The 27,080-nt window shown below is 44.6% G+C and overlaps 1 protein-coding gene across 13 annotated transcripts in view; it reads right to left on the reverse strand.

The window, feature by feature from the left end:
* The window catches only part of prom1a (prominin 1a), a 73,285-nt gene that overhangs the window by 33,162 nt on the left and 13,043 nt on the right, over window positions 1-27,080 (reverse strand). For 8 of the 13 annotated variants that reach the window (XM_042075374.1, XM_042075373.1, XM_042075383.1 and 5 more), the window contains exons 2-4: window positions 10,981-11,039; window positions 10,037-10,063; window positions 5,018-5,223 (exon numbers count right to left, since the gene is read on the reverse strand). In XM_042075374.1, the coding sequence (XP_041931308.1) occupies window positions 5,018-5,223; window positions 10,037-10,063; window positions 10,981-11,039 (292 nt within the window). The remainder of the gene's footprint in view (window positions 1-5,017; window positions 5,224-10,036; window positions 10,064-10,980; window positions 11,040-27,080) is intronic. The other 5 variants (XM_042075376.1, XM_042075379.1, XM_042075375.1 and 2 more) reach the window with 1 other exon arrangement.

Raw genomic sequence — 27,080 nt, forward strand, 5'->3', positions numbered from 1 at the left:
ATGTTACACCACCACAGGAAAGACATTTAAATCCCTTATTCATTTCCATAAAAGCCTTGCACACAGCCACAGCCCAACTCATGTTTATATTTGTCAAATGTAAGTCATAAATATGTAATAAATAAAGAATTCAGCCAGCTATTGCCAAATGGCCCTTATTGGCAAATGTCCATGCTTTGATGTGATGTGATTCAGGTCACAAAGCTCCTGTTCATCTCATACAGTTGGTAGAGCAAGTATACCCTCTTCAATTTAAGTGACAGCACTGTTCACTGTTCACCACCAACATCAACATAACGATTAACATAATCTACGATCTACAGTCAAATTAGGTTCTTCAAAAAGGTTCGTTATGTAAGAGCCAAAACAAGGGGGTAAAAGTTCAAGGAACACGCCACAAACAATGAGTCTAGCCAACACACAGACAACAATGCCATCAAACCGTTCACAGACAAGCGGCATGTCAACATCAAGCTCAAAATTCAAAGACGAGACCCCCAAGAGACTTTCTGTGGAGAAGAATGCTTAGCAACACCATCATTGTCTTGTGAATAAAAGAGAGGGTGAAGTTGATTTCAGGCCGGGGTAACAATGGTATTAGCTACTATTCTCAGCAGAGTTATAAGAAACTCTTTGGCTTGTTTCACTCTAGACTTATTCCAGTTTCAGGCGCTCAGCACCTGACACCATTAAGCTTCTCAAATCTCTCATGTGTCTGTCTGACGGAAACGTTATTATACACTGATACTGTATTTTTAGCTAAATATAGCATGAGGTTAAAACTGCTCTGATCGCAAGTTTTACTCTGAAGGAAAGCAGTGAGAGAAGGCATACTGCATAAGCATCTTCACTGCAGGGTTTTATAATTTACATCCAAGCAAGAGCTTAATGGAAACTATACTGTACCTCCCATTTGCTTACCAAACACAGCAAACCTTGTATGCCCCTACCAACCAGGGTCACCGCGTTGGGGGGGGGGGGACGATTCCAATAATACTTTATATTTTATATTTTATATTTTATACGATTTAATTTTCTAGCAGCACCCCTGCTCGTGCTCCCAACACCAACTACAGACTACCAGAGGGCGGGGGAGGCTGCTGCCCCTGTGCCTCTGATGACCTGACTCCAGGGACCTGATGAGGGAAGGTTGATTGATGCCCTGCTAACAGGTGCTACAGTGACCCATAGGAGCGTGCCAGCATGCCAGCCTGGGCAGTAACTCACACTGCCAGCGGGAGAGTCAGAGTCGGGGCAGCGCGAGAGAGAGAGAGGAAGCAGATCTAGTGACTGCCATCGCGGCTCCCGCAGGACAGGAAGGAAAGAGGCTAGCATTGTGTATTCTTTCCTGTGCAGTGACCTCCATAGATGGTCACGGAGGGCAAAAGAGCAGCATTTCACTCTCTGAGTTCTCTGCCCATAGCACATCATCCATCACCTCCACTCTGTGCCAGGCCTCTCCTTCTCAGCCAGCCTTCCTCTGAATGCAGGATGGAGGGCCTGGGAGAGGCTGCTTGGGCTGCTGGATCAGGTAGTGATGACAAGTGATGCCATGTCACTTCCACCCTGCCTGGGCCTTTTCATGACTGAGGGCAAAACAAACCACAAATGGCATGCACACATGCTGCGGATGTCAACCATCTCTGGCGTGACACGCCAAACATGGATCTGTGTTTGCTGTTTACTCGCGTGTGAGTGCACAGATTAGTTGGGGGATGCACAGCGTATTTAATGACCCCCCTGCAGGGCAGAGGTGGCCACTGGGCTGGGGGGTATGGGGGGCAGTTCCCATGCAAACAAGCAGGCCAGTGCCCCCCTCGCCGACCTCTCCCCCTCATCCCAGCCGCTCCGCACCACACAATGGAGAGCGGCACGGGAAACACTGAAACGCACAAACAAAGACCCAGGAGGCTGCGGCTGACTCACTCTCGCCCGGAGCCTGGTACCATCAGGCCACAGCTCTGGGCAAAACGGATCAAACGAGGAGAGGAAAATGAGGGAAGAGGGGGAAAAAAATGAAAGAGGTCTTCTCATTAACTGGGTCATTCTGTTAATTATTCAGCAGCACGCTCAAAATGATGCCCACTATTTTGTTCATTAAAGGAAAAAAAAAAAAAAAAAAAGGAATGAAGTCAAAGTAGAGCTGGCAAAGAGGTGAAGTCACTCATGTGAGCTCTCCAGGCAGTCTTAAAATAACAGAGATGTGACCAAGCAGCGCAGGGCACCAGTAACCTGGTCATGCAGGGCTGCCCTGTAGGGAGTGGACCCGGGATAACATCGGCCATCGGTCAAATGAAACAAGCCCAAATGTGGCTCAAGGCCCTGCCTGGGGAGTGGAATCAGCTTCTATGGGATTGGCGTGTTACAAGAATTTGTGGCTGCACTCACAGGGACTAAAATTGGTCACAAATATGTGTTTATCTCAGCCTGGCTAAGACCGGAGGTCTCTGAGGGATTAGTCGGTATTTCGCTCTCCTCCAAACAACTTGCATTAAGGCTTCGTCCTCGTCAAGATAAGGACAAGAATTTTCCTCATGGCTTCTAATAATTTTTATCACACATTTTTTCCCCCAGGACTCCATGAATCATGACCACACACATGCACACAGAGACCCATGCACGCAAACACGCAAACACACGCAAACACACACACACACACACACACACACACACACACACACACACATACACACATACAAAGGCACATACATACACACACACACACACACACACTCCTCTCATCCTCTCACACTCGCTCTCTCCCACTCACACATTCACATACACACAAACAAAATAATCTTCCAAAAATATCTGTTGTCTGGTCCAAATTTCAGAGCCCCTCTTCCTCTGTGTCCTAGCTTGTTGACGGCTCATGTTAATGTTTCAGCCGGAGGGCCAGCAGTTTAAGGTCCCAGGTTCCTGGATCGTGAGAGGATTATCTTGGCACAGAAACCTGTCTGCTCTGGCTGTTCAAGCTGTGTCTCACTAGGCACACCGCATGGGAATGAACAGGGAAGAGTTTGAAAGAGAAAAACGGTAGGACGCTAATGCGATGCTACACATGCGTATAAACACAGGCCAATTCTTTCAAATTATTTTTGTTATCAACGCATTCGCTTGTTGGCCTTTGCTCATGTGCGTTGCTTTTACCACTGAGGAATATTTGATCAGAGGCTCATGCGCCCTCAGGATGGATTTCTAAAGCTCCAGTTGCCCGTTATGTGTGAGATGGCACAGTGAGCCTCACACATCCTTTATTTAACGAGCCTGAGTGTGTGTACACACAGACCGACTTGTCCAATCAGCACCGCCATCAGCCCCCTCGGAAGCTGGGCAAACTCATCTCCGCAGAGCAACTGGATAAGGCTATCATTTCCCCAGCTTAATCTGTGTAATAATCAAACATAGTACTGTAATTTTCTTCTTTTTCAGGTCCAAAGAAAACCCCATATAACACACATATAATTCAGAGTGCTCTAATGTCTCTTTCAAACCCAGCCTGGTAAAATACGAGGATATCCTGCACGCCTTAGCTGTTCAGACTCCCATAAGAGAATCCCATACCTGCTTCCAGTGAGTGCTATTTTTAAGCTGCTTTCCACAAACCAGACTGATACCTCTTTTTTTAAAGTGCTTCTTGAAATGTTTTTTCGAGGTTACTACTATGTGTGCCCACCACGGGGGTAAGCTGTGGCATTTTCATGAATTCTATAGCACACAAACTCATCCTAATGGCTTATGCGGCACATAAGCCTCTCTACTCTTGTATATTCCCATTCCCCTTTTCTTCGGTGATGTACTCCACTCAACTGCTGCACAGGAGACCGCCTCACTGTCCGCCACTCGCTGTAATTGCTTCATTAGAATTGGTGCGGCGTCCTGCCTTTTTGTGGCCTTGGAGATTTAATAAAGGGCCGAGACGGTGGAGACGGTTGTCTGAAGGCGTCCATGCCGACCAGACTCTACTTCTGGAATCTTTAATATAAACCTTCCAATGGCGAGGCCATAAAGAGCGGAACATCACACACACACGCACGCACGCACACACACACGCACACACACGCACACACACGCTTCGGACACAACCATCATTCTGCAGTAGCCTGAGGGGTGAGGAGGTGCCACTTGGAGTTGGGCTCTTATTCTGACCCCGATCACCTCAAATCAAAAGGGGGGGGGGGGGGGGTCACAAGCTCTCATGCCACTTCTCTTTGTGATGCATGGAAATGTAGCGTGCAGTAAGCTCTGTGTCTGTCTTTTGCTGTTTTTTTAAACGGAATGTTTCAGGAGGTTACAGTCGTGGTGATGTATCTGAGGAAACACAGATGGGGGAAAAACTCTTTCTCTTGGAAACACTCCCTCTTGAGAATGTCTCTTTTGGGACTCAACAAAGCCTTCTCATCTCATCCTATGGCTCCCAGCAGTGCTGTTGCTCTATTTTGAGAAATGTGTTCTGGCTCCTGCATCTCGTGTCATAGTTATATCAAGCGTTATGTTGTATCACTGATTTTACAGTAGGCTTGGCCTCTACGAGTGTGCTTAAGCTTTAGAGCTTCTTGGCACGCCAACTGTCAGATTTTCCCATTGCTCATTATATCAATAACAGCTGTACTTGATATGGGCAAGTAATATAAATGTATCTGTTTGGTTTCTTAAACAGAGAGCCATTTTCATGTTTGTGTCAATTTGTATGAGCCTCTCTGTCTGTGTGCTTTTGTATATGTAGTTCTTTGTGTGTCTGTGTACATGTGTGTTTGTGTTTGTGTGTGTGCCTTTTTATGTTTGCGTGTGTATGTGTGTGTGTGTGCATGTGTGTGTGTGTGTATGTGTGTGTGTGTGTATTTGCTTTTGTATGTGTGTGTGTGTGCATGTGCTTATGTGTGTGTGTGTGTGTTTGTGTACATGTACATGTACGTGTGTGTGTGTGTGTGTGTGTGTGTGTGTGTGTGTGTGTGTGTGTGTGTGTGTGTGTGTGTGTGCGTATGCATGTGTTTGTGTGTGTGTGTGTGTAACTCACGTAATGACGATGCAGGTGGAGAAGAGCAGGGTGGCCAGCAGGCCTCTCTGGCAGTCGGCGTTCTTGCGCTGGCGCTGGTGCATCTCGCCGCCACAGTTGTCACAGCAACGGCACAGACAGAAGAGCAGGCCCACCAGTGGCATCAGGACCAGGAAGATCACCCCCAGCAGCACGCATACCACAAAGCCCATCTCATAGTAGATCACCTGCACGCACCACACCCACACCCACACACACACGGGCACACACACACACACACATGGGCGCACACACACACACACCCACACACAGATGGGCACACACACACACACACACGGGCACGCACACACACACACGTGGGCACACACACACACGTGGGCACACACACACACACACACATGGGCACACACACACACACACACATGGGCACACACAGAGAGGTGGGGAAAGTCAGCATCATCACCAGAGGCCTCAAGATTTCATACAGTTATTATCAAATCAGTAATGTTCTGGTTCTCATGGTTCTTCCCTGATTCTCATGGTTCTTCCCTGGTTCCTCTTTTTATTCACACGTGCTTTTGGGTCTTTTTGGTTTCATTTTAATATGTTTGGATGTCGCTTACATAAAGGAAATAATACCGGTAGGCTTTTTTCTGACATGCATTTTTAATTTTTTTAAAAAGGATTCTACCAACTATCTGATATCCATAGAATGAGATCTTATTGTGAATGGGTTCACTCTGGGAATAGAGAATGACATGGCATTAGCACTGCCTCAATCACAGAGATCCAATTGAAAATGTAATCTGTATGTAATAAGACCCTGAACAATCACTAATGATGTGGAAACGATATCCTCATACACATGCCATCAATTAATACGCTCCGTAAGACGAACAAAGTAGAGTTAATTAAACATTGCTTTATGATGATAAAGGCATTAAGCCTTAATGTGGCATTGACTGATTGACAAGCTGCTATGAAAACACAGGGTGAAACTAGAACAATTAGAATTAGAACTAGAACATTTTCATTCTAGTATTTCACTTACCTACCTCATCAACACCCCCCCCCCCCCCCCCCCCCCCCCCACACACACACACACACACACACACACACACAATCCACATCATACGTGTAGCTGTTAGACGGACACAGAAACACTACAGGGATAATGCACAAATACAATGATGAGGTCAAATAGACTTCCACTCAATATGAAAACAAATGAGAGCAGATAAATCTATTAGAAGGAGTGACAGTGCAGTTAGTACTAAAATAAGAACCATGGTGCATGTAGAGTTCAAACCTTGTGCCAAACATCATCAGGGTAAATAAAAATGATGATTTTGTTAGCTGCTGTTAATCATAGTATATTATATTAGTATATTATAGTGTACTATAGGACAATGTTCTAGTTAGGAGATAATGAGTGTAGGCCTCAATGTCCTATACCTCTATGCTTAGTCGACAGATAAAATGGCCACTATGAAGAGAAAACATATGAGTAGGCTTTGACAAAATCTAATTTTCTCAAGGTGTCCTTACTGGGAAATGTATTCCTGAGACAGCCCCTGTTGTTTAAGCATGCCTTAACACAGGCTTTAGTAAGTTGTGATTAAGTGATTTCGATTACCCCGGTCTAATGATTGCAGTGCTTGTGTGAGGGAGGGTGTAATCTGACTTGCATGAGCCTCAGTACAGAACGTCAGCTGCATAACAAGAGGCCTGAATGTTCCCCGTGGCAACTTATTAACATCCCCTGCAATCTTCTCATCACAGCCAATTGTCTTTGTGTTCTTTTGTTTTTCCAGAGACCTTCGCTGTCACTCTCAGAACAATGAAGAAAATTATCTAAGATCCATCCCATAATCAAAGCCGAATGCCAGATTGATATTAATCATACGTAATTAATGATCTATATCATTTAAATATAAGCATGCAAATAAGATGGCTTTTTGCCTTGTGAATGCAGGAATGTAATATATTGCATTATACAGTAATAGCATTAGATGTGATGTCCTATGTGACATCCTATGTGTGTAAGTCCTATGTGATGTCCTATGTGACATCCTATGTGTGTAAATCCTATGTGATGTCCTATGTGTGTAAATCCTATGTGATGTCCTACGTATGTGTGTAAGTCCTATGTGTGTCCTATGTGATATCCTATGTGTGTAAGTTCTATGTGTGTCCTATGTGATATCCTATGTGTGTAAGTTCTATGTGATGTCCTACGTGTGTAAGTCCTATGTGACGTCCTATGTGTGTAAGTCCTATGTGAAGTCCTATGTGTGTAAGCCCTATGTGTGTCCTATGTGACGTCCTATGTGTGTAAGTCCTATGTGAAGTCCTATGTGTGTAAGCCCTATGTGTGTCCTATGTGACGTCCTATGTGACATCCTATGTGATGTCCTATGTCAGGGATTCCCAAACTTTTCCACGACAAGGCCCCCCAAATACCACTAGGTTCTGGCCAAGGACCCCCTTGATGTGTTATTAAACCCATCGACAATACTAAGGCAAATGTAAAAATACATTAAGCTAATCCTAATAATTATTTTAGCCACAAGCACTTCGCGATGGGGCACACAGTGTGTAAAAATTGCATTTGGGGCTTTCTGCTATATGAGAGCTATCACTTTACTATTATTCCCAGTCATTATCATGAAAAATATAATGTTCAGATATGCCACAAATTATTCTAATGGCATTGTATAACAACCCTCATAGTAATAGGTGTATTTTACATTTTTCAAATGTATTTATTTGTTTCTTTTATTTTTCCTTCCAACTTGCTGAGGACCCCCTGGCACCCCCTCGCGGCCCCCACTTTGAAAACCACTGTCCTATGTGATGTCCTATGTGTGTAAGTCCTACTGTATGTGACGTCCTATGTGTATAAGTCCTATGTGTGTCCTATGTGACGTCCTATGTGTGTCTTATGTGATGTCCTATGTGATGTCCTATGTGTGTAAGTCCTATGTGATGTCCTATGCGTGTAAGTCCTTTCTGATATTGCCAGTACTGTTACTTTAAAAGCTATCTCTTTGGTGCAACAACATCTCAAATAGCTCTTTAGCTCCCAACAACCTCCATAACTTTCCCCAGGAGCCATATTGCTTTTATACCCACATGTATGAGAGATATTTGGGGTTTCACACTGATTTGATAGGGACCACTGGGCTGTCTCATCGCTGTGGTAATCTGTGGCCACTAAAAGCTGTGGATTTATTTCCATGACCATGATCACCTTAAGTGAGTGAGTGTTTAATTGACCTTGAGTTACAACTAGGCTACATTACATGTATTCATTTAGCAGAGGCTTTTTATATAAAAGCAATTATATTACAAGGGCTCGAAAGTGCTCGAGGGCACAACGGCAGAAGCTGGGAATTGAACCCGAAACTTTCTGGCTACTGCATGCTAGCCCAGCTCCTTAACCACTAAGCTACCACACTACTGCACGCAAGCCCAGCTCCTTAGCCACTACGCTACCACACTACTGCACGCTAGCCTAGCTCCTTAACCACTACACTACCACTACTGCATGCTAGCCCAGCTCCTTAACCACTACACTACCACACTACTGCATGCTAGCCCAGCTCCTTAACCACTACACTACCACCATGTTATTACAACATAGCTTTTTAGTAACAAATTCCTGCAAATGCACCACACAAATACCTTGTCACAGTGACAGTGGAAATTCTTTGCCATAAGCTAATCAGTTCACTGATGTGATGTAAACATAATGGAGTGATGTCTGTGAACTGTGTCTGGGAGGAGGTGCCAGTCTCTAGTCAACAGATACAACCCTCTGTCCAACTCATAACACCTCTGAGTCTTCAGGAAGGTTGGATTTGTCATTGGAACTGGTCAAGTTTCAGTGTGAGCTTATAGTAACTGATGGGAGGAGGGGATTTGCAGTGATTTTCTTCTGGAACTCCAGCAGCACCTGCGTCTCTGATTTAGAGCTGCCACTGCTGCTGTGGGGGACAGATCTTCTGTGTGTGCTGACTGTATGTGTGTGTGTGTGTGTGTGTGTGTAAGCGTCTGTGTGTGTGTATGTTTGCACCAAATGTGTTGTTGTGTGTATCTGCGTGTACTTACCGGTACACCTGTGCATATGAGTATAAGCATTTAAGCATTTGAGTGTATGTGTGTGTGTGTGTGTGTGTGTGTGTGTGTATGTATGCGTGTGTGTATGTATGCGTGTGTGTGCATGTATGCGTGTGTGTGCGTGTTTGAAAACTGATAAGAAAACTAAGCTTTCAAAGTGCTGACTGGGCCAAGAAGCCCAACTCCATCGTCTCCTTCAGTGGAACACCTTTAGCTTCTGCTTACAGTAATCTTGGGATATCTACAGTTAGGAACCCCACCATGGCACCGCACTGATTGGCAGACTGCTGTTGACTTGCCGCAAAAAGCCTCATATGTGGGATTTTCAGCTGACAGATGTTGTCATATATGCAGAATGTGCAGTAATATTTCAGGGCTGAAATAGGTAGGTTTGATTTGTGCTATTTCATTACATTTGTGCTATTTCATTAAATATTCTAACATCTAAATTACTAAATTACTTTTAACCCCCTAAAAAAGTCAGTGTTTAAATATGTATGAAGTTCAGTGTGTGTGAGTATTTTATGGCCCATATATCTCAACCAGTCGAGACATCCAGCTCACACCATCACTCTAATCCTGCAGCAGTCAAAGCCTCAGAGCTCACATAGCTTCATTGCTACAGAATATAATGCAGGCTGAATCTCCCTGTCCCCACATACAGTCCTGCTTGCTGAGAGAAATGTGAATGACTGGATCTACAGACCAGTGCAGCCATGACAGTATACGCTGATGACAACACTACACTACGGGAAGGCTTCAGTGGGGGCTGACGGGGAGGGATGCTAGTCAGGGAGAGGACGACACGTGGAAGAGAGACTGATTCAGACGGGGAGCTGGAGTTGAGGGTTGAGCTGAGGTGTCACGTTGGGAGGGGAGGGGAGGGAGGGATGGGGTGCGATGAGGGACAAACTTTACCTGAAGAGTGAGAACAATGTTCTCTGGCTGCGAAGGCCAGGTGAGAAGAGGCATGCAGGAAAAAAAAAAAACAAAGGCATGGAGAGTGGTAAACCGGTCAGTCACTCACAAGAAAATGATGATACTTCAACGAGCAAAGAAAATAAATTAATCAGCAGTACATCAAAAGCTTTAAAAATCACAACTCATTTCAGAAACATAGTCTGGGTACTACAAGAGTTATGAAGAGCTGTTTTGTGGGCCATGTTGTCCTGAAGCGTCATGGTATCTTGATCTTGAATCTGACCCTGATGACTATTGTCAGACTGTTTTCCCATGATGCCCTAGCTCTCCCCCCACCCCCACCCCCACTCCCTTGTTCTAGACATAGGAGGCGTGAGTCTTCAAAGCAGCAAAAAAAAATTCTGTTTAATTAAAATTCAGTTATCACAAAAAAACAAAACAAATGATGGCTTCTCCCACTGTTTGCCGGGGGCCTTGGTGCCAAATGCAATTAGCAGCGCACTGGCATGGGCGCACTGCAGAGGCAAGGACCCTCTCCTCAGCTTTCACTCGCAATTAACACTCCACTCCAGCAGGAGGCAACGAGCAAGGCGGCGCCCTCCCCACCTCTCCCCACCTCCACACGCCGACGGGCGACTGGCTGGTGAACTCACTTCCCTCACTGGTGAATGCACTTATTCACTTCCAGCCACCGACGGCAAGCACCAGGAAATGTAACATACACACAGAGTAACACAAAGTAACAAGATACACAAATAAACAATGTGTAATTAACCAAACTTGCACACTCTCACACACTCTCTCTCTCTCTTACACACACACACACACACACATGAATGCAGCCAAATTCCACAAAACTCATCATACACCCAAATTAGAGACACAGAGATGCACATGTAGAAATACACACACACACACACACACACACACACACAGATTACCTTCTGGTACTCTGACTGGATTGCCCCAAATTTATCCTTTGCCACTCTGATGACGAGATCTGTGAAGACAGAGCGAAAACAAACACAGTGTGAGACATCTTCTTGCAGTTCCAGAGCCGTCAAAGGTGCTTACGCAACACTGTCCGCCGCTGCCAACGCAAAGACCCAGAAATACCCACAATGCACCCCATCTCAGCGGAGCATGCGTCTGCCTGCGGCTACAACTGATCATTGCACCACAACTGATCATTGAACATATTTTTTTTGGCGGAAGGGGTGAGATATCATTTCACTTTGGGCTGATGTCTCCAAAGATAGTTCTCAGCAGTACACTGTTGAATCATTATCACATCTCTGGTGTGGAGGGGGGTAATATCTGAAGTCAAATAAAGAGGAAGAAAGTGATGCAGACTTTATGTTGAGTCTAACTGCAGTAATTATCCTACATGGAACAATATGTGTGTTCATTCTTTCATCAAGACCATAGAAGTAGGCAGGAAGTGCACATAGTTTTTCCCGCCTTTACTGACTGTTATGTTGTCCACTTGTGCAGTGCTCTCGGTCACACAGACACTTATCAGGGTCAGCACAGAGCTCAGCTCTATCTCACCCCACGTACTAGAAGGGCATTGACAAAAAACAAAAAAATATGTAAAAAAAACGTGTATTAATAGTAAATCCTCCACCAAACAAAACTATACACGCATCAGCTGTCTGGTTTGGACTGACACATTTGAAGCTGCATCAACCTCACACCTCGGTCTGGCATCTTACAGCTTTATTTTGACACCTCAAGCTATCAACGGTAGATTAGAATAAACACAAAACACAGGAATTTGGTAAGAACCCTTCAGAATAAACACAGAACACAGGTATGCGGTAAGAACCCTTCAGAAATAGCTGTGTTTATTTCACAAACAGCCTAATGGAAATGAGGATGGAATCTCTCAGTTCTATCAACAGAGACCTGCCAATGGCTGCCATCTCCAGACAGAAAAGCCCATTGAAGAGCATGATTGGCTGCCACAGGGCTCTCAAGTGTCACGCATTGAGCGTGACAGTCATTCATTTCAGTCTTTTGTCACGCTCTCCCGCCACACATTGTATTTCTCACGCAGAAAAACTATTTATATATTTAGTATGCTATGCTGCCTCAGCGCCCAAAATGTCAATGGCCGCGCCGTTCTCACCCAGCAGGAATCAAGCGCGTCTCCCCTGGAGTTGAGCCTGTCACTTATCAGCCAATCAAAAATAACGAGAGGGGCTACACAATAGCCAATCAGAAAATAGCACTATTGTATCTGGGTAAGATTTAACGCAACAACCAATGAAAAAACGCGTATCCTGGAATTGTTGAACGTGAATTATTGAACGCGAACCTGTTTCGTTCACCTTGAAGCTTCGAGCATCAGTTCATGGTTTCAGCACAGAGTAAGTCATCTTTTAATGTTACAACAAATCCACAACTTGTTTGACACAAACAATGACAACGTGACTGCTAGAGAATGTTTCCCAGACAATTAGCATCAATTGTTCATGACTGTCTGTAACTTAGCCAACAGTTTCGCAGCCTGTTCATTGACAACACTTGCTCAGAACAAGTAGCCTATGCCTAGTCATAGCCTACTTTCGTTCACACGATGACTGACATATTGTCACATTCTAAACATCTCTCACTCCAAATAGGCTTAATCATTTTATTAGCAAATTTAAACAAATTAAAGTGTATTGCATAGCCTATTGTTAAAATCATCATATAATTATATCCTGGCCATTGATGCATTAATCATTGCATCTGATTTCAAAAATGTCCTCTCATTCACCCTGAGAGGAAAGCCCCCTAAAAGGTCCAGGTTAGTGGATGCTCAGAGGTGGTGAAAAAGCCCATTATTGAATTGTCAGCGCCATGTGTCAAATCTTTTCTTTTGCAAATCTGAGCAATTATAAATTATACTTTTGCCCCATTTTGACTTAGGAGGGCATTGCTCCTACATACTGTAGCCAATAATCAAATGCTTGCTCTCTTTTTGAAAGCTGAGACACTGTTGGAAAACAATTAGAATAACTGTGTGATGTAGCCTACTGACACAAAGTTACAAAGGCTAGATTATTATTTTCTTTTTCTACTAACAAGCCTCTTTGAACTGACCACATTTCAGCCCTCTAGGTCTTGACTTGATATGACTTGAGTCCTAGCATTTAGGGCTGCAGCTATCGATTCTTTTTGTAATCGATTAATCTAGCATTTTATCGATTAATCTGATAAAAAAAATTTTTTGCATTTTTAAACAACCAAAACACATAATGCATAACGAAAATGACATGGCTATAAAATGATCAAGCAATTGGCACAGAGGTATTTATTCTAACTCCAACATTAGGCTACAAAACTAAGCCCATTTATTGCAATTTACCCATTTAGTGTTTTTAAGTGTCAGTGCCATCAATTAAATAATGTTCAAAATGCTCTCTGTAAAATTGCAGCCTCTTGTGCATGACAAAGCTGCCCATACTATGTTGTGAAGTGCTGGGAGGGAGAAGAGGGAAAGCAATTTAATGTATTAATGTGTAGCCTACAACAAGTTTCATGCTGTAATCTAGACCTGACATCAACATAAATATCTGTTTTATGTAGATTTCTACACCTGCAGCATTTACCATTAGGCTACTAAAAATAGCCTACCATTAGGCTACTAACAAATAATTTTACCATTAGGCTACTAAAAAATAATTTCTGGGGTGAGCCTATTTGCTATGGTAACCTAGCAACCTGTGTGTGTGTGTGTGCACGCGTGCGGTGCGTGAGGAAAGATGAGGGTGCATGCATGTGTGTGAGGGGTTCTTTTTTAGGCATACTGTCTTGCAATTGAACGTGAATAAGTTTACTTACTTAAAAACATCAAAGCTAAACAAGCTATCATGACATCGCTACAAATACAGTATGTGATTAAAATCAGCCAACATCAATGTAGGCTATAGGCTACGTAGATAGATGATAGATAGGCTAGATAGATTGATAAATAGCCTAGCCTACTTTATTGACGCTTGGTGAAACAGCATGGAGTGGATATTTAGGTTCAGATGCTTGTTCTTTTCGTTTTTGAGTATGTAATGATCCCAAAACTTTACTTGAAAACTTTAGACATTCTCTGCCATTTATGGATATCTTGACTCCACCATCGCGCCAGCTAAATTCAGAATGTACGATTCACGCGCTAGTGGTGTGCTTCCTGAACAACGGTCCGTGTGGAACAATCAGATCCCTGCGCGTATAGTGCGCGTCATAGAAATTTAACGAGGCTTCGAGGCAGGGTTTTTGCCTCGAGTAATTTTTGTAATCGAGTTATTCGAGTGAATCGATGAATCGTTTCAGCCCTACTAGCATTAGGTCTTGTCATGCTGTGTGCAAAAGTAGATCAATATAGAATGACAACATGAGTACTTTAGACCATTATTTGCCAAGGTATGCTCATGCATTTTGTAAAATGCCCTATGAAAACTCCCCATAGGACTTTGGGTTATCCAAAATGCATACAGTAGGCTACTGGCAATCAAATGACTACTGCATATGATCCCCTTATAAGCATAATCTTGACCTCAAATGAAAGGTAATACTCTGAAGTTTCATGCTTGCATTTGGATTGTAGGCTACTTCAGGTTCTGATATAACTACACTAAATATGGAATAATTACAAAAAATACAAATCTTTACAATTTCTATTTCAATTCAATTGGTGTGTATAAGATGGGCTATATTTCTGCACAACTAATATTGGATCAACTGTTGACCGACCTGGGGCTGGTGTATGCTAGCTGGTGGTGCTAGTTGCGTGTGTAAATCCTCACACCCCTAACCTTAAGAACGGCTCTAACGGTTGGAAGCTTGGGCTTTTAGCTCAGTGGTTAGAGCGCTCGACTCCCATGCCGGTGTGTTGAGGTGGCGGGTTTGAGGGCCGTGAGCGGCGGACGAAACAACCTCTGGAACATCTGAAGGCATATTATTAAACAGCAACAAAAAGTTGTAGTATTATTAATGAAACACCCCCATTCTCGCAACCATCTCGCGACCAGCCACCCCTTTAACCCCCGGACGGGGGGGGGAATTGTCGACGGGGAATGTCACTCTTGCCTGTCCTCAAAACTTGAGAGCCCTGCTGCCATCTCCAGACAAAAAAGCCGAAGAGCATGATTGAGCACACTGTCATGGATGTGATGACATATCTGAGCAGAGATCCAGACAGACTTCCCCAGCGTGGTGATGCACTGCAGACAGAAAGAGAGAGAGAGAGAGAGAGAGAGAGGGAGAGAGAGAGAGGGAGAAGAGAACAGAAGCTGTAGAAGCAGAGAGATGAGAGCGTGAGGCCCAGCGACAGACTAGGGCTGGCAGACTCAGAGCCAGATCTCTTCTGCTTTGGTGCAATGCAGTGGTTTCAGACCAACAGGAGGAAGAAGTCAGGAGAAGACTGCTGAAACAGGTTGACGCTGTAACAAGTGATGTTGTTTGACAGGCACTCCTCTCTCTCTCCACTCTGCCTTCTCCTCTCTCACTTCCCTTCCTCCCACCAACTTCCTCCTCTATTATTCAACACCTGCTCTAGCACTGACGAACAGGCCGCCCACAGCTACAGGCTCCCGTTTCCCCCTTTTCAACCAATTAGAACTCTTATTAATCATGTGCGCTTGCTTTTTTCAACCAATTAAAGGTCTGATTAATCATGTGTGTCTACACACGTTTCAGGAAGGAGGGACACCTCCTCACGAGGCCCCTCTGGGAAGGTGGGGCGGTGCAGGCTGGTGTGGATCTACAGCAGGGCTGTGTTTCACACTAGTCTGGCACGTATCTGCGCCATGTCCCCCAGCAATGTGGCTGAGTCGCACACAATTGCTGTCATAATTGGGCACACCACCTGTACGAGAGGTGAGATAGCGAAAACACACACACACACACACACACACACACACACACACACACACACACACAGACACACACTCACACAGACATAGACACACACACACACACACACACACACACACACACACACAGACACACACACTGGCACAAGGTGTGAACTGTACTGTCCTCTCTCCTCACTGTTCATCACATTGCATCTGATTACATCACACAATTCACAAAAGCCAAACAACGAGACAGGCTCGACGATAAGATTAGCATCAGCTAATAAGGCACCAAGGCTCAGTCCAGTCTCAGGTGGCCTGTTGCTTCCTGTTTTTCTTTCAACACCTCATTGGCTGAGGGGAAAATAGATGCAGTGATTTTAATCTAGATTAACTCCCACCCAGTTAAAATTACTATGGAAAGCAGAAAAGACACAGAGTCACCCAGAAATTGCAGTTTAATCCCTCTTGGTCTAAACTTAGAGGGTCTAAACTTAGCATGTGCTAAATGACCGTATTCATGCGGTCGTCTATGGGGACACACCGTAAGTGCCAAATTAGCAAAGCAATTGTGACATTGCTCAGCAGTGTTTGAGATGTAAAAATGTGAGAAACACCCTTTCTATGTAAGCTTTTTAATCATATAACAGTATTAACATTTAGAAATGGAATAGCATTTTTAATCAAATATCCACCAAATGACTTCTCTCTAAACATAATCAGGAATAATTTGATTTTAATGTTCTGGGTTATGGTGGTTAAAAAACAAAAATCATATTCATGAAATGACAGTTCGTCATTTCTGAGTGTCACCACAGATCCAGCTGCATTTTAGTGTGCGTGTGCGTGTTTCTCATTCTGAGACAGCTAAATGCTCGAGGGAGACAAAATCGAAAGAGAAGACCCAAATGAGACTGTGTGTGTGTGTGTGTGTGTGTGTGTGTGTGTGTGTGCACTCGCTGAAAGCTATTGGGGAACAGATTGAATAGTGCTTTAGGGGGCAGCGAAGCGAATTCCCACATCTGTCGCCTCCTAGGAGCCCAGTCCCATACAGAGAGAAGAGAAAAGAAGAGAAGAGAAGAAAAAAGGAGAGAAGAGAAGAGAATAGGAAAGAAGAGAGGAGAAAAAAGAAGAGAGGAGGGGAGAAAAGAGAACAGAAGACAAGAGAGGAGAGAAGAAAAGAAGGGAGAGAAGAGAAGAGGAGTGAAGAGACTAGAGCTATGTATAGATGGGAGAGCAGGCAGGCAGCAGAGATATGAAGAGGAAACCAAGTGGGGAAGAAGAGAAGAGAGGAGGGGAGAGAAGAGGAGAGGAGAGAAGAGAAGAGGAGAGGAGAGAAGATATATAGATGGGAGAATATGATATGAATCAAGGACAGAAAAGACTGGACAGAGTACTGTACATAAAAGGAGGACATACAAGAGACAGAACCCAAGGAAAGGAAATGAAAAGAAGGTAAAAAAAATAAGACAGGAAATCACTACAGGGAGGAAGAGAGGATGAGAAGAAAAAGGAGGGGAGGGGTTAGGACAAATGAGCACAGCATGACAAATGGGAACTGATAGTGTGAATCAAAAGGTTAACTGTGATGAAAGAGTGATAACGCAGCCATCCATCAGCCCTTCTCTTGTCAGGGTGCTGTGCTTGTGTAAGTGTGTGGTGGGGATGGGCTCTAGCAAAGGGAGCACAGCCGGCTGCTTCAGCCTGACACACAACACTGCTCACCAGCATGACAGCCAACCAGATGCTTCTCTCTGTCTATCTCTTTCCCTCTCTCGGTCTGTCTTTCTCTCTCTCTCTCTCTCTCTCTCTCTCATTTGCACAGTCTCCAACTCTGCCTTTCACTCTCTCTCTCTCCCTTTCTCTCTCTCTAAAACTCCATTCATATTAAGTCATCACAGAAGCAAGGATCGGACAGCACTGAGCAACTAGATCTGATGATGCACATGCACACGCACACACACACACACACACACACACACACACACACACACACAGACACACATTTGAGACTGACACATGTATTTATATGTCAGCTCTAGCAAACATATAAATATATATATATAAATATATATATAAATATATATATATATATATATATATATATATATATATATATATAAAACAAGTAAACACAAGCATACAGACACAGGCACACATCCTTAAGCTTGCAGCAAAATAATACATTTAACATGAACATACAATCACCCCCCCCCCCACACACACACACACACATGCACAAACACGCACACACGCACACACACACAGCTGAAAAACAGCTTTCTCTGCAGTCTGAAATGAGACCCCCCCCCCGAAGTGGGAGCAGCTTCAGGGAGACACAGTGGCATTTCACTTCAGCTCCCAATCCCAAAGGTTCAGCACACAAGATAGCAGATCAACCCTGCGTAGTGAGGCCTTTTCCTCGCCTGTCAGAGTCAGTTTAGTCCCCTAGACACACACACATGCACACACACACACATATGCATGCACACACACACTCAACACACATACACATGAAATTCACACACACATTCACACCACCACACAGACATGGCCAAACACATGCCCCCCCCCCCCCCCCCCCCCCCACACACACACACACACACACACACACACACACTCACACTCACTTCACACATGCATGCTTGAGTAACTAAATCTAACCCTAAAACAAGCCTATTTTTATTCTTCACTGCCAACAGAGTGTCAACAGATTTATAAGGACTCTCCAGCCCAAAAACCCTGGGCCATCAGTTCTCCTTACCTGGTCCAGAGCCATGTAACTGTATTTATTATAAGTCTGATAGCAGCAGCTTGTTGTGATTAATGGCCACATATATCGTTCCGCAGACGTGCCGCTATACCTTATAAAGCACAGGTAGCCTCTGAAGCCTGGCCTTTCTGTAAGAGGTCCTCTGGGCGAGTGGAGAGGAGAGGAGAGGAGAGGAGGGGAGAGGAGAGGAGAGGGGAGGGGAGGAGAGGAGAGGGGAGGGGAGGGGAGGAGAGGAGTCTGTGTATTCCACTGACCTGGTTTGAGTGTGTGTGCACTTCCTCTTCTGTTTTCATTACAGGAAATAAACAGTCCCTCTGGCAGCAGGATAAACAAAGAGAAATGCTGCCTTTCTGCTGACACCCACTCTATCTCTCTCTTCTTCTCTCTCTCTCTCCCTCCCTCTCTCTTTCTCCATATCTCTCCTTCTCTCTCTCCCTCTCTCCCCATCTCTCCTTCTCTCTCTCTCTCTTCATCTCTCCTCTAACTCTTCATCTCTCTCTCTCTCTCTCTCTCTCCCTCCCTCCCCATCTCTCCTTCTCTCTCTCTCTCTTCATCTCTCCTCTAACTCTTCATCTCTCCTTCTCTCTCTCTCTCTCTCCCTTCCCATCTCTCTGCTTCTCTCTCTCAGTCCCTATCTTTCTCAAGGGTGTGCGTGACTGTCATATTACAGTAAAGTTCAGAAGGGAAACCAGCGTGTAATGAGGTATGAAAAAAAGCGCATCAGGCATTATCAGCGTTTGACTGCCTGTCTTTTCCCACTCTGTCCCAGCTCTTTACTGACTGTGCAACCGTCTGTTCCCGTCCTAACAGAACGGAGAGCTGCATGGGGTTTGTATCTCTTGTCTAGTCCCTGCAGCTGCAGTGTGAAGTAAAATGGTGTTGTGTGTCCTGGGAGAGGCTCGCATGCCTCCTCGTGTTCTACTTTTAATGCCACTGAGGGCTTTTCCGTTGTAGAATGCAGAGAAAGCTGTTTTAGAGCTGACAAGGAGATGTCTGTGATGTGTGATGTGTGTGTGTGTGTGTGTGTGTGCGCCTTTGCATGTGTGTTTGTGTGTGTGATGTGTGTGTGTGTTTGTGTGTGTGTGTGTGTGTGTGCCTTTGCGTGTGTGTGTGTGCATGTGTGTGTGTGTGTTTATGTGTGTGTGTGAGAGAGAGAGGGAAAGACAGAGGCCTTTCATTAGGTGTGTAGTGGTGTGTGCTTAGCCCCGTTGACACCAGACCCTACTCATTTGAGATTGAGAGTGGGTTTGGAAAAGGTTCATTGACTTACGATTTCCAGCAGGGGCATAAGTAGCAGTGAAATTAAACTTAAATTGGTACATTAAACTCCTACCAAATTGTTTCAGAAGTGTAGCAATCGGTTTTAAATGCAGTTGTTAACTCAATTTCAAAGAAATACACATCCATGCCAAATTAGCGATTGTATTTGCGTGCCTGTGTTTTAGGGACATTGGAAATGGGCTTCATAGCCTGCAGAGCAAATCCCAAATTTGCCAAAGGCTTGCATGGGTATTTCCAGGCTAGATGTGTGCTGCTAAATAAGCACTGTATGTAACTGGGACCTAATGGGAATGTGACTGTGTGTGTGTGTGTGTGTGTGCATCTGATGATATGTGTCTCCTCGGCACACAGCATGGTGTCAGACACACGTCTTTGAAGGTCTTACGCAGCAAAGGATTGTGGGACTGCGGGGCCGTGGATCAGTGCCAGCTCATGTTCCGACAGGGGGAAGAGGAGTGATTCTGATTGGCTCCTCACAGCAGGGGGAAAGGGCGGGGCCTCTCCAAACATGGGTTACGACAGGAAGCTAATCCACCTGTCTGTCAGCGGAGGCGTACTCATCCCTCCAACATCCCCCACTCCCCTTGTACTCGTTCTCCTCCGCCTGCGAGGCATCACTCTGGGGAGATGGAGTCGCGTCGTGAGCCCTCCCTTCCTCCCCACCCCAAACACACACACAAACACACAAACACACACACAAACACACACACAAACACACACACACACACAGAAAGAGCTCAAAAATGAACCGGGCAGGAAGATTTCTACTGCAGAGAGACATTTACTCCAGCACATGTGCATAGAGAGAGAGAAGAGAGGGAGAGAGGGAGGAAGAGAGGAAGAGAGAGGGAGGAAGAGAGAGGGATAGTAAGAGTGAGATAAGGAGAGAGGCCTAGAGAGAGAGAGTGGGAGGGAGGAAGAGAGAAAGATAGAGAGAAGGAGAGCCAAAGATATATAAAAAGGGAGAAAATGAGAGTAATGGAAAGATGGGGAGATTGGAAGAAGGGAGGTAAAGAGAGATAGAGAGAAGGAGGAGAAATAAAAGAGAGAGGGTGGCACAGCTAGGGAAGGGGTGCATGACAAAGTGAGCAATGAGAGTCTGAGAGAGGGAGAGATTGCCTTTATAAATATTTCATGGGGAGATTTCCCATGGCGAGCGCTGGATAAAGGCGAGAATAATTCCCCCCGCTGAGGTGCGCTGTGTCAGGGCCGCATAAACATACTCCTGGAGACAAGGAGGGACTCACAATCTCACATCTGCACTGCACAGTACAGCACACAGCCTCATGCCAGGCCAAAGACCAACCACCACCGTCTCATGCTAAACACACTCAGACCAGCCAACACCGTTACATGCTAAACACACTCAGACCAGTCACCACCGTCACATGCTAAACACACTCAGACCAGTCACCACCGTCACATGCTAAACACACTCAGACCAACCACCACCGGACCAGTCACCACCGTCACATGCTAAACACACTCAGACCAACCACCACCATCTCATGCTAAACACACTCAGACCAGCCAACACCGTTACATGCTAAACACATTCAGACCAACCACCACCGGACCAGTCACCACCGTCACATGCTAAACACATTCAGACCACCGTCACATGCTAAACACACTCAGACCAACCACCACCGGACCAGTCACCACCGTCACATGCTAAACACACTCAGACCAACCACCACCATCTCATGCTAAACACACTCAGACCAGCCAACACCGTTACATGCTAAACACATTCAGACCAACCACCACCGGACCAGTCACCACCGTCACATGCTAAACACATTCAGACCAACCACCACCGGACCAGTCACCACCGTCACATGCTAAACACACTCAGACCACCATCTCATGCTAAACACACTCAGACCAGTCACCACCGTCACATGCTAAACACTCAGACCAGTCACTACCGTCACATGCTAAACACACTCAGGATCGCCTCATTGACCCTCAGTCTATCCGACAATCCAACATGTAGTTGTAGGTTATGTGTCTACTTGCATATTAGACTGGTTAGTAGTTACACAACATGCACATGTGTGTGTGTGTGTGTGTGTGTGGTTTTTTGAATGTATGGGCCTGCACACAATGGACAAGACAGCATCATATGTAAATAGCAACAAGTTATGCATCATGGATGAGTTCAAATCTATATACAGGTCTGCCAATGGCACATGCCAGGGTCAGTTGGGCTTGCCTCACTGTTGATATCAAGCACGTTTTAAAATAATAATGTCTACTGTCAATCACTCAGTAACTCAGTCAGTAACAATCTCTGTGTGTTCAATGTGCATGCATTTGTGTGCATGTATTTGTTTGTGTGAGTGTGTGTGTGTGTGTGTGTTTGTGTGTGTGCGTGCACATTTGTGTTTGATGCAAGGATGAGGCTGCACGATAAAGGAGAAAGACCACTGACTGACACTGCATGCAAAGCCAAACACACTTGCCAAGTGGAGTTTGAGTTTGCCTACATACTAGCGTCAATTTTGGGCTGGCGCTACTTAGCTGGGGTTAGCTAACGTCATAGGCAGGCTGACAGTGATGGGAGATAAAACAATGCTAAATAATGATAGCTAATCTCTCAGCGGCCACGGCTGTAATCTGCCCTCTGGCTGCGTATGTAAAACAGAGCGATTAGCGCCTGTTTAATTGATTCAAATGGATGTACGGGCCTTAGCGCTCCAATGACTTCAGTCAGGAGACATCTGTGGGCTTTGTCTGATGAGACACAAACATGCGCCTGGACTTACACTGGAACACACACACACACAGATTGATGCATATGCATATGCACGCACACACTCACATACACACACACACACACACACACACACATACACAGATTGACAGATATTGCACATTCCCCTTGGGGATCAATAAAGTATCTATCTATCTATCTATCTATCTACATGTATCTAACTACATACTCTCACATAGTATACGCCTAAAACACTCACACACAGATTGATACACATGCATGCACACACTCACTAGCACAAACACACACACACACACAACCAGACACAGATTGACAGGTATGCACCTAAACCTTCATATATATGCCTATACGCTAACACACACACACACACACGCACACCCTCACATACCTACACACACACACACCGAAACTCAGTACAACCATATCCACTAAGAGCCAAGAACCAATGTAGAACTGACAGTATTTACACTTTGTAAAAGGCTTTAAACAAAATGGACATGACATTTGATGCGGAGGGCTATGAAAAGGTTCTAAATAATGATCTCCTGGCTATCTGCCCTGCATTCCAATTCTCTGCCTCAGCATCCTTACTCAGACAGAGAGACAGAGTGAGTGTGACAGAGAGAGGGAAAGGAATACACATCCATTTCGATTGGCTTTTGAATGTGTTGAAGGACTGCATCAAATCACATCTCATTTGTAGTCTGAAACGTGCTCTTATAAGCACAAACGCTGGAGGAGAGAGAGAGAGAGAGAGAGGCCATGACAGCAGTGGTAATGGCAGGGGATTGGGATGGTGGGGGGTGGGAGCTGAGGGGTATAGGGTCAACTAATCAAGTGTCCAAAAAGTAGCAGTAGCAGTCAAAACTCAGAGCATTTACTGGACTTATATATCTGCCAGTGGTTCAGTGGAGATGCGTGACCGACAGGATTACTCCTCAGAAATGGCGTCTTTTTTTCTGTAGACCTCTCTGCTAAACTCAACCCCGCTTTTCCCCCAGATAGAGGTGTATATTTGGGATTGGACATGGATAGGCCTATATATCTGTGATAGATTACGGTCTGCCCCCCCTAACAAAGCTATCTGTGTTGCACAAGCGCTGGCCACAGCTATCAGACAAAGCCAACCTGGTGTCCCTTTCACACAACAGCAGGCACTGCAGAGGAGGATCAGGCGCTGAATGGGGAAGTGCTCCACTTTTCGCTTTGCTCTCACTTCAGTCGGCAGCAGCCTGACGACAAAATGCTTTTCATCATGAGATATGCGAGGATCGCAAGCTCTTTCTATTTTTTTTACCGATTTGGAGAAGTAAGACTGTCTGGGCAAAAGGGTGAAACGGCTTCTCAGTGTCAGTCGTAGCTGGCTTTAATTAGACAGAGTTGGCAAATGCACACCAAATTCTTTATGAGATTCTGTTAGTGCTGACAGTACAATATATTTTTGAAGACAGCCTTTCAAAACCTTTGTGAACTTGTGATTAAAAGAACTTAAATGATTCTCAGCGTCAGCCATTGCTGGCTTACCTATACCAAGGAAGGGTCAAGCCCTGCAGTGCATGTGCACTAATAAGCTGACAGGTGCTGCTAACAAAAACATTGCAGACCTTATGATCATCACACTTTCTCTGCTTTAACAAAAAGTGCTGTATCTTCCATAGTCAGCTGCATGCGTAGCATTTGCACTTCAGCTGTTACTAGTTTACCTAGTTTTTACTACTGCACTGTATATATATATTAGTTATATAGAATGTATATTTATACTCTACATATACTCTACTTACCTCTGTAGACATGTCATCTGGAAAACCTGTATTTATCCAACTATACACTGTATCGTAACACCCCCAATTATCACCACTTTTGTTCGGAAATTCTAAAACAACAATGTTTTTTAACACTTCAAAATAACATTTGCTAAATGAACCTTACATTTTTCAGTAGCCATAGGTGTGTAGATTTGAACTAAATTTGGTCTGGTTCTTAACAGCATTTACTGCCTGAAATATCCGATTTTGTTTACCACGCTCAGAGTTATAGTGCTGGTCTGATGGGTCGCCTATTTACGCCGTTTCAACGGCACATGAACGGTTAGACCGAGAATCCTCGTCAGCAATTCAAAATTCCACTGGAGCTCCAAGCGGATTTGTACACACAGCCTTACAACACTGTTTACAGCTCTTCGAGTCACGACAAAATGTAATTTTTGGTGCATAGCTAATTTAGATACACCTATGGTGTGGGTGCTTGCATTTCTTTAGGATTCCGCCATCTTGGTTTGTATAGAAATGGATACTAAGTGACACATACACGCAAGACGGCGGAAATACGGGACCGACGGTAATAGGGGGAGTTCCGATACATGATTAATCCCTATTGTCTACACAACTGCACAGAATACCGTACTCAACCTGCACTCGGTATTTAATGCTTCTTTGCCCTTCTGCTTGGATGTCAACTGCATTTCATTGGCTCTGTACCTGTACTCAGCTAAATGACAATAAAGTTGAATCTAATCTAATCTAATCTAATGAAGCACTATAGCTGTTAGGAATGTACAGCCTCATTGAAACTATTGTATCTGACTGTCTTGTAGTGGAATACTTCATAAATATCTTCAAATTCATTTCCTGTGTGTGGTTCTCATTGTGTCCCATCCACAGGAGGTTTTTGACACACAGCTGGGCATATCCCATAGCTTGGGAGTCCTTTTTGTCTCTGTCCACACACAGACCTTCACAGACACAGTAGTGACGCATGGACATGTGACATTATCAACCTGCTCAGAAGCTAGATAAACACACAAGGTTACCATGGAGCCACAGAACTGGAAAAGAGAATCCTCGGAGACGAACAGACGGGGGGGGGGGGGGGGTGTAGAGAGAGAGAGTAAGTGAGAGATAGAGGGAGAGAGAAAGAGAATAAGTTAGAGACAGAGAGAGAGAGAGAGAGAGAGAGAAAGCAATCTCCTCTTTCATGTACATCTGCAAGGCTGCACTAATAAAAAAGGCATTAAGTACTTGAGTTGACTTAACCCACGGCTGGAGTCCTCACCCAATCCTTTCACCGAACAAAAGCAGTGGATATTCACGAAGAAAAGATTAGAATGAGCAGTGTTCTCTCTCTCTCTCTCTGTGTGTGTGTGTGTGTAAGTGTCCAGAATGAGCATTTGGGCTTCTCTTTGGTCACTGTGCAGTAATGTGGCACTTTCTCAATGCATGTGGTTACATTCTGAATATATTTGGTCTGTAGGCCTCCAGAAGGCCTAGGCTCTCTGTGTGTGTGTTTGTGTGTGTGTGGTGTGTGTGTGTGTGTGTATGTGTGTGTGTGTGTCCAGAATAAGAATGCAGCAGTGTGAGACATGGACAGCAATAGGCTGTACTGTATCTGTATGTGTGAAAGTGCTTTAACTGTCTGCCTATTGCCTAAAAGCACAGCAGACCTGACATGCATGCTGTACGTGCAGTGCAGAGCAAAAGGAAATGACGAGTCATGTTAGCCCGAAGGGGCTGTTTGTAGTGGCCACTTTGTAATATGTGGATGTCTGTGTGCACGAGTGTGTATGACTCTGTGTGTACGTATGAATGTGTGCATGTGATGTGTGCATGTGTACTATGCACCACCAAGACACCACTTCCAAAATAAAATTATTCACTGTGACTAACAACTGTTACATGAGATGAAAATATTACCATGAGTGTGTGTGTATGATGATGGCATAGGCACAAGCAAGACATCACTTCCCAAATAAAATCATTCACTGTGACTGACAACTCTTAAACACGACAACAATGTGTGTGTGTGTGTGTGTGTGTGTGTGTGTGTGTGTGTGCGTTTGATACATCTTTCAATTTGAATGTCACTAGACAGTTTTGCAGCACTTGATGCTAGGTGATAGACACACACAGCAGGGGAGATGACTGGGAGATGTGGAAAGTAACAACCAAGACTGTGTGAACAGGTTATAAAGAATAACACACACAGACACACACACACACACACACACACACACACACAGACACACACACACAAACCCAACGTGCGTCAACATCTCTGGCGCTCTCAGCAAGTGTGGGTGTGGAAAATGGCACCAGGTTGTGAAGACATTGGCATCGTTCAGAGATAAGTGTTTCTCTCTCTCTCTGTCTTTCTCTCCCTCTCTTCTCTATTTCTTTCTTTCAAGAGACTGAGTGTGAACGCATACCGCCCTTTAGCTCTTGGAATAACAGGCAGTGAGACAGCTTTTTACACTTACAAAATTAATTAACAGCTAATCCACACTATATCAACTCCCTCAAGAGGCAGTATTAGTGTATAACAGTAGACTATAACTAGCGTATAACTCTTGTTCATTATAGAGTCTTATTCTGGCTCACATATTTGGGCTCAAGGGAGAGCAACAAGATACACTTG

The sequence above is a fragment of the Alosa sapidissima genome, chromosome 20, assembly GCF_018492685.1.
Source record: "Alosa sapidissima isolate fAloSap1 chromosome 20, fAloSap1.pri, whole genome shotgun sequence".
Lineage (NCBI taxonomy): Eukaryota > Metazoa > Chordata > Actinopteri > Clupeiformes > Clupeidae > Alosa > Alosa sapidissima.